Here is an 8,367-nt window from a genome sequence, read left to right as displayed (position 1 = left end):
TGCACATGTGGGCAAGTCACTTAACTTCCCTGTGCCTCAGTTACCTCATCTGTAAAATGGGGATTAAGACTGTGAGCCCCACGTGGGACAATCTGATTACCCCGTATCTACCCCAGCGCTTAGAACAGTGCTCTGCACATAGTAAGCGCTTAACAAATACCAACATTATTATTATCTTCACCAGGAGAGGACCCCGGGGACTGAGAGGAGAGTGGTCTGGGTTGCCAGGGGGGCGGTCAGAGGGGTGGGCGCTTAGGGGGCCCCGACTGGGAAAGAGAGTGTCCTCTCCCTCCGACGTGGAACCCAGGGAGCCCGAGACGGCGCGGAAGAGAGAGGATACTGGAGGAAAGGGCTAGCCCCGGCGCCTGCTTCTCGCCAGAGCCCTCCCTGGCTTCGCCTCGACCCGCGGCCCCCAACCCCCGGCCCTCTCCGTCTGCGGGAGGCGCTGCCCACGCGGCTGACCCCAAATGACAGGGCCGGGCCCGCAGACGGCTGTTCCCGCCGTCTCGAGGCGGACCGGCCCGCCCCCCACCTCCCCATCGGAGCCTGGACTGGACCCAGGCGTCCTGCCTCCCGGCCCGGGCCCCCCCTCCAGGGCCCAGGAGGCTCCGGCCTCCGGGAGAGCGCCGAGCAGGACTCCTGGGTTCCGTCCCGCTCCCTCTCCCTTCCCGCGAAGTTCAGCCTGCCCTTCCAGCAGCGGCAGGGCGGCCCCCTCTGTCCCCTCCGGCCCCCGGGCGCGGGACGGTGGGTTAGCCGGGGTGAGGGGGGCTCTGGGAGGCGGGCCGGGGGCGGGGGCGGGCCGGGCCGGCTCTCCGGCTCTCGCGGGCCCCGCCCGACCTGACTCACCCGCCCGGGCCCGGCCCCTCCGCTCGGGACGTCCGGGGGAGACGGGGGGGAGACGGGGACAGCGCGGCCCCCGGGCTCGGGGAGACGAGGCGGCTTGTGTCTGGCAGCGGTGAGTGAGAGCAGAATCCGTCCGGGGCTCGGCCGGGATCTGCCCTGTGCGGAGCAGGGATCGGGCCGGGATCCGTCTGGAAGTGGAGGAAGGGGGATGGGGGAGGATGGGGTTATCAGTGTGGGTCCTATCCAGGGTAAGTGTGTGTGTGTGTGTGTGTTGGGTGGGGGGGAACCTGCCCCTCGGGGAGCGGGGGCGGAGGTGGACGGTCTGTGCCGACCGGCTAGTGGGGCTCGAAGAGCAAGACCAACTCCAACATCTCGATGGCAGCGCCCCAGGATCCCATCACTCCAAGATGCCGTCACCCCCTCCCATCCCTGTCACCCGGAGACCCCATCTCGAGGGACCATGATGTCTCGCCTGGGAGTCTCTAGGGAAGGAGGGGTGGGGACGGGGGTTCGGGATGTTGGACTTCGTAATAGAAGTAAGCACAAAAGAGTCTCAAAGCCCAGAGACCCAGACACATCCCAGGACCTTATCTGCTTTTCTTATTAAGCAAATCTCCGAGGCAGAGAGCTGATTGCTTCGAGGGAGGAGGCAGCAAACCCAAATCGGTAAGTAGCGGGAAAGTGGGGGAGAAGGGAGAAGGAGCTGAGAATCTGTGTCTGGTCCTCCCGGACACCTCCAGAGCTGTGGGGTGGGGCTGATGGGATGCACCTTGGGTGCACCTCTCTGTGACTACACATTTGCATGTGTTGGGAGCATGTGCAGGGTGGGTCTACTGGCGGAGGGAGTGGAAAGGGGAGGTGTTTTTTGTCTGAGCGTGAGTCACTCACTGACTGTCCGGGTCTGTCCCTAAGTCTGGGCGTGTATGTTTCTTTGGTCATATGTATGGGGTGGGGGTTGGGGAGGTCCCATGCTCTTGGGTTTGTGGATGAATGTCTCGGCAAAATGGGGATTCGATACCTGTAGTCCCTCCTATGACCCCCATGTGGGACCTGATTATCCTGTATCTACCCCAGCACTTGGTACAGTGCTTGGCGTATAGGAAGCACTTAACAAGACACCATTATTCTCATTATTATCCAGTGTAAGTCTGCCTTTTGATGCGGGGGAGGAGTGGGGAGAGAAGGGGAGATATGTCTGCGAGTGTTTGACTATAGGTGTGTGGTTCCTCTGTATGTGTGTTTCTTTCTATCCATGAGTGACTGTGCTTGCATGTATGAGGAACCCCGTGGCTGTGTGTATGTGTGTGTGTGTGGTTTCCATGTAGGCTCTGCCGACACGGATGCGGGCTTTGGGTACACTTGCGGATTAAGTAGGTGTGTGCACCCGAGACAGGTGTATTAAGCTCCAGTTACATATGCTTCGAGTGTGTGGCACGTGAAGGCTTCAAACGAGGGCACGTCTGGGGCCCTGGCCTAGAACTGTTAGGGCTGGCCCACAACTCCCCGGGCTCTGCATGCTCACTGTTCCCCTGGAGGGGCCTGGGCAGGGGAGCACAAGTGTCAGTGGGATCGACTGGGATTTGGGACGAGGGAGCTGGGAGTTTCCTCGGCCTGCATCCAGGGGAACGGGCGGTAGGCCGGGGAAGCCCAGACTCCATCCTGGGGAAGCCCAGACTCCAACCCGGGCACCCTGCCACTCAGCTCCCGGCCCTCTGCCCTACTTCTCCCTCCCCCCGACAAGGCCGGGGGCAGGTAGGGAGGGAGAAGGAGGGAGAACAGAGAGGCTGGAGGGAGGACAGGGAGAGCTGAGGACTGGAGACCGAATGGCCCGGGCCCTAGGGAGAGGGCAGGCTGCAGAGGCGGGAAGAGAATGTCTGGGTCTGAGAGGATGGGGCTCCTAGTCGGTGGAGAAATCGAGGGTCGGAGCGAGCCTAGTCCTTCCCAAAGGGCGAACCGCTGGCCAATGTGGGGGGAGGGGAAAAGGGGGATGGGGAGGGGAGTGGGGGGGCGGGGGGTGGAGGAGGCGGCCAGCCAGCAGGAGGCCGGCCACCCTCCTAACTGGGGCCTGGGTTCTGCCCTAGGTCTGAGGATGAGCGGGACGCCTGGTCCACCTCTCCGCCGGCCCCTTTGGCTCCAAGTCCCCAGTCCCTCTTCTGTCCCCCGCCTCCCGGCTCCCCGGGATTCCACCTCTCCTTGGACCCTGAGCAGGAAACGGGGAGTAGGGACGGTGCTCGGAGCTTCCCGACCCGCCGGGGAGGGACGTCTCAGACTGTCTGGGGATAATGATCCCGGCAGGCGACGGGCCAACCCAAATGCCATGGTAGGGTGAGGTCGGGCCCCCGCTGACTTCCGCCCCAGCCGGCCCGTTTCAGCCCCAAATGGGATAATGAGAACCTTGCCTCTGTGGAGCAGCGACCGGGAGGAGCCATCCTCCCTCCCGTGCGTGCACCCGGCCCTCGCCCATCTCAGAACCTCCCAGCCTCCTCTGCCTCCCAGAAGCAGGGTTCCCGGCTTCCTGGCTTCCCCGCTGCCCACGCCCCACGACTTGGCGTGCCCCCCCCCAACCGGCCTCTCTCCGAACCCAGGCATCCTGCCCATCCAGCCCTCCCCCCTTCCCCGCCCTCGCTGCCGCTGGGTCCCAGCACTCTTCCTCCCAGAACCAGGTGTCCTGCCCTTCGGTCTCTGGTGTTCCCCTGGACCTGCTTCGCTGGGCCTGCCTCACTGGGCCTCTGCCTTAGTACACTGCTCCCTGCCCCGAGGCCCTGGGAACTTGAGCCAAGGCCCAGGCGGAGCTGGCTTTTCTGGTTGGAGGTGGCATGGGGAGTGCCCCCGGGGGGGCGGGGGGCTGCCCACAGTCCAGTCCCTTTAACCACCGCTGGAGAGCCTGGAGCAGTGTGCCCTAGATGCCCAGGGCCTGAGGTGAGGCAGTAGGCTGGGAGCAAGGAGGCTTGGGCTCTGGGAGGGGTAGGGTGGGTGAGGACCGGGGAGCGGGGGGAACCAGAGAACAGGAAACCTGGGTTCTGAAATGGGAGCAGAGTTGGGCGGAGGGGCGGGTGTCGTCTGACCCCGGGGTCCTCTCTTCCTGGCTGAATGCCTACCCACCCACCCCCTCTGCTTCCTCCCTGCAGGAAGGATGATCCCGGTGGCCGAGTTCAAGCAGTTCACAGAGCAGCAACCCGCCTTCAAGGTGCTGAAGCCCTGGTGGGATGTGTTGGCCGAGTACATCACCGTGGCCATGCTCATGATCGGAGTCTTTGGCTGCACCCTTCAGGTGGGCAGAGGACTGGGGCGGGGGAGAGCAGGGAGAATTCAAAGGGAGGTGAGAAGAGCAGGCAGGGGGCAGGAGGAGCAGGGGGACGGGACGAAAGGAGAGTCTCGGAGACTCCGTAGGGACCGGGGGAAAGGCCCGGGGGAGCCTGGGGTTATGATGGGAGGGAGGCCTGGAAGGGGGGTAAGGGACAAGAGGTTGGATGAGGATGAGCCAGACAGAGCCCCATCAGTCAGCCTATGGTCTGAACCCGGAGCCCGGCTACTGGGCCCTGCAGAGTCATTCGATCGACAGTGTTTGTTGAGCGTCTAATGTGTGAGGAGCGTTGGACAGGGTGCTTGGGGACAAGGTTGTGGTACCCGCCTTCAAAGGAGTACACAGTCAACTGGGGAAGGCAGGAAAAGGCAGCCACCCGAGAGGTGTAGCGCCCAAGAGGCCAGGGCATAGGACCAAAAAGAGAAGCCCCAGAGCCCAAATAACAGGAATTTGAAGCTGTAGATGAACAGGAGGAAATGGAAGCAGATGGAGGGACCAAGCGGGGATGGGATAGCGGGACCAAGCAGGGGAGGGACAGAGGGATGGAGGGACAGAGAGAGAGAACGGAGGGAGGGTCGGGGGGACAGGGGGATGGGAGGAGGTATGGACGGAGAGATGGAGGGATGGAGGGATACAGGGAGAGACACGGGAAGGGTGGGACGGAGGGAGGGATGGAGGGATGGATGAAGGATGGAGGGAGAGGGCGGAGGGGAAGTGCCACCATTGGTGTGACCAGTAGGGAAGGATGAATCCGGAAGCCTTCTCGGAGGAGGTTTTTTCGGAGCGTGTCGAAGGACTGGGGTGGGGGCGGCGGTCTGGAGGCGGAAGGAGATGGGGCGGGGCTAGGAGCCAGAGTGGGTGGGGAGAGAGAGGGTGGGGTCAAGGCGGCAGCTCCTCCAGCTCCTTCAGCTCCTCCTCCAACTCCTCCTCTTCCCTCGGCCGCCCAGGTGACCCAGGACAAGATCATCTGCCTGCCCAGCCACGTGCCCAGAGAGAACGCCTCCGAGACACCTTGCAGCGAGCCGCCCCGGGCGCTCCCAGTGGGGAACAGAGAGGTCCAGGAGCTGAGCGGGCTGAAGAACAACCTGGACCTGCAACAGTACAGCTTCATCAACCAGCTGTGCTATGAGACAGCCCTCCACTGGTACGCCAAGTACTTCCCCTACCTGGTGGTCATCCACACCCTGATCTTCATGGTCTGCACCAGTTTCTGGTTCAAGTTCCCAGGCACCAGCTCCAAGATCGAGCACTTCATCTCCATCCTGGGTAAGTGTTTCGACTCGCCTTGGACCACCCGGGCCCTGTCGGAGGTCTCGGGCGAGAACCAGAAGGGCCCCCCTGGGCGGGCGGCGGCGGGCGGCGGCCCCGCGGGCCCGGGCAAGGCAGGGGCAGCGGAGAAGACCCCGGCGGCGGAGCCGGAGAAGGTGGTGACGGAGCCCCCTGCCGTCAGCCTGCTGGACAAGAAGGAGGGGGAGCAGGCCAAGGCCCTGTTTGAGAAGGTGAAGAAGTTCCGGGTGCACGTGGAGGAGGGGGACATCCTGTACAGCATGTACATCCGCCAGACGGTCCTCAAGGTGGGCAAATTCCTAGCCATCCTGGTCTACAACGTCATCTATGTGGAGAAGATCCGCTTCCTGGTGCCCTGCTGGGTGGAGACGGCCGAGGTGACGGGCTACGCCAGCTTCTGCTGCAACCACACCAAGGCCCACCTGTTCTCCAAGCTGGCCTTCTGCTACATCTCCTTCGTGGGGGTCTATGGGCTGACCTGCCTCTACACACTCTATTGGCTCTTCCACCGACCCCTGAAGGAGTACTCGTTTCGCTCCGTGCGGGAGGAGACGGGCATGGGGGACATCCCCGACGTGAAGAACGACTTCGCCTTCATGCTGCACCTCATCGACCAGTATGACTCGCTCTACTCCAAGCGCTTCGCTGTCTTTCTCTCGGAGGTGAGCGAGAGCCGCCTCAAGCAGCTCAACCTGAACCACGAGTGGACGGCGGAGAAGCTGAGGCAGAAGCTGCAGCGCAACGGGCAAGGCCGGCTGGAGCTGGCCCTGTGCATGCTGCCCGGCCTGCCCGACCCGGTCTTCGAGCTGAGCGAGCTGGAGGCCCTGAAGCTGGAGGCCATCGGCGAGGTGACCTTCCCGCCGACCCTCTCGCAGCTGGCCCGCCTGGAGGAGCTCAGCCTGCTGCACTCACCCGCCAAGCTGCCCTTCTCCTCCCTGGTCTTCCTGCGCGACCGGCTCAAGGTGGCCCGGGTCCAGTGCGCCGAGCTGCGTGAGGTGCCCCCCTGGATCTTCGGCCTGCGCAGCTTGGAGGAGCTGCACCTGGAGGGCCTCTTCCCCCCGGAGCTGGCCCGGGCCGCCGCCCTGGAGAGCCTGAAGGAGCTGAAGCTGCTCAAGAGCCTGTCGCTCCGGAGCAACGCGGGCAAGGTGCCCCCCAGCGTGGCCGACGTGGCGGGCCACCTCCAGCGACTCAGCCTGCACAACGACGGGGCCCGCCTGCTGGCCCTGAACGGCCTGAAGAAGCTGGCCGGCCTGCGGGAGCTGGAGCTGGTGGCCTGTGGCCTGGAGCGGATCCCCCACGCCGTCTTCAGCCTGGCCGCCCTGCAGGAGCTGGACCTCCGCGACAATCAGCTGCGCTCCATCGAGGAGATCCTCAGCTTCCAGCACTGCCGCAAGTTGGTCACCCTCAAGCTGTGGCACAACCAGATCGCCTATGTCCCCGAGCATGTGCGCAAGCTCAAGGGGCTGGAGCAGCTGTACCTCAGCCACAACAAACTAGAGACCCTCCCCCCACAACTGGGTCTCTGCACCAACCTGCGCCTCCTGGACCTCTCCCACAATGGCCTCAGGGCCCTGCCCCCGGGCATCGGCCTCCTGCAGCACCTCCAGCACCTGGCCGCCTCTTACAATGCCCTGGAGGCCCTGCCGGATGAGCTCTTCTTCTGCCGCAAGCTGCGCACCCTGCTGCTCGCCCACAACCGACTCTCCCAGCTCTCACCCCGCGTGGCCTTGCTGCGGGCTCTGACCCGCCTGGACCTCAAGGGAAACCGCCTGGAGAGCTTGCCCGGGGAGCTGGGGGACTGCGCGGGGCTCCGCAAGGCGGGGCTGTTGGTGGAGGACGCACTCTACGAGGGTCTGCCCGCTGATGTCCGGGAGAAGATGGAAGAGGAGTGAGCTCCTGCCCCGCCCCGCCCCCCCTCCCCAACACAACACATACACCAAGGGAGCTGGGGGAGGCAGAGGAGGCCCCTTTGCTCCACCTCTGGCAAAGGGCCCCCGCCTCCCCTCCCTCTCCCCCACACCCTGCCACCCCACTCCCTGCCCCATCCCAGATGGATTCCCCACCCTGGGGATTTGCCTCCACCCCCTCGAAAGGGACAAGTGTCCCCCCCACCCTGGCAGACACCCTCACCCGGAGGAGCCTGGGGGAAATCCCGGAGACTGGTCTCTCCAGGGATCCGGTGTCTGTGGGATTCACGCTGGGCTCCCGGAGGGGATGAGTTGTGCTGGGAATCTGGGGACACCAGGCGTGCCTAAGGGAGAGACCAGCATCTGGGCCGGTTCCCTCAACTGGCAGCAGGGTCCCCGGCCCCGAGTTCCTCCCCCCCAGCCCCTGCCCCCCTCGCCCCACCAAGACTGCCTGCGTGTAGTGCCTTTAATCCCTGGGAGTAGGTCACACACTGGCCTCCCAGAGCTGTGCTCTCAGAACTGTGCTCCCAGAGCTGTGCTCCCAGACTGTGCTTCCAAGACTCTGCTGGGCCCCCCTGGCTGCCTGGGATTCCCCCCACAAGGGAGCGAGATGGGGACTTGAGACCATGCCCCACGGCCATGGCAGTGGCGGGGACGGGGGATGCTTGCCCACCCTTGATTCAGCAGTTGTTTGCTACCCTCATTTCTGGAGTTTGGGGATTTGGGGTTTCCAAATCCAAAGCCATGGCTTCCCCAGAGCAGAGATCATGTCTGTGTCTTTTATATGTCTGTCCGCTTAATAAATATAATTATTATTATTCAAATCAGGCTGGCATCTAGTCCGGACCCTCCTACCCTCCTTGCTGCCTCCCGCTACTCCCCCACCAACACGTACATATACCCTGCTATCCCCCGGTTACTCCCTTGGATCCACTTTCCCCCGCTCCTGCCCTCCAGCTCCTTGAAACTACAGGCCGCCACAGAAGAACCTCTTTCCATCGGAAGGACCTCGGGGAGGGAATGGCG

General features: G+C 63.8%; 1 protein-coding gene across 2 annotated transcripts; it reads left to right on the top strand.

The window, feature by feature from the left end:
* Nucleotides 1–872: 872 nt before the first annotated feature.
* Nucleotides 873–8,168, top strand: LRRC8E (leucine rich repeat containing 8 VRAC subunit E). 2 transcript variants are annotated; one of them, XM_039910381.1, is made up of 5 exons: nucleotides 873–955; nucleotides 1,452–1,509; nucleotides 2,925–3,762; nucleotides 3,972–4,114; nucleotides 5,095–8,168. In XM_039910381.1, the coding sequence occupies exons 4-5, from the start codon at nucleotides 3,977–3,979 to the stop codon at nucleotides 7,324–7,326; spliced, it is 2,370 nt and encodes a 789-aa protein (XP_039766315.1). In that variant the 5' UTR covers nucleotides 873–955; nucleotides 1,452–1,509; nucleotides 2,925–3,762; nucleotides 3,972–3,976; the 3' UTR covers nucleotides 7,327–8,168. The 2 variants fall into 2 exon arrangements, with proteins under 2 accessions (XP_039766315.1, XP_028905591.1); XM_029049758.1 differs by lacking the exon at nucleotides 2,925–3,762.
* Nucleotides 8,169–8,367: the final 199 nt, after the last annotated feature.

Source organism: Ornithorhynchus anatinus, chromosome X1, assembly GCF_004115215.2.
Source record: "Ornithorhynchus anatinus isolate Pmale09 chromosome X1, mOrnAna1.pri.v4, whole genome shotgun sequence".
In the NCBI taxonomy this organism is placed as follows: domain Eukaryota; kingdom Metazoa; phylum Chordata; class Mammalia; order Monotremata; family Ornithorhynchidae; genus Ornithorhynchus; species Ornithorhynchus anatinus.
Note: the sequence above shows the minus strand (reverse complement) of the source record. Positions and strands in the feature narration are given on the sequence as shown.

What these genes read in the sequence shown, in the direction of transcription:
- LRRC8E (XM_029049758.1), top strand. Translation starts at nt 3,977, where the DNA reads ATGATCCCGGTGGCCGAGTTCAAGCAGTTCACAGAGCAGCAACCCGCC. An exon ending in TCTTTGGCTGCACCCTTCAG is followed by an intron (nt 4,115 to 5,094) that starts GTGGGCAGAGGA and finishes TCGGCCGCCCAG; the next exon opens with GTGACCCAGGACAAGATCAT.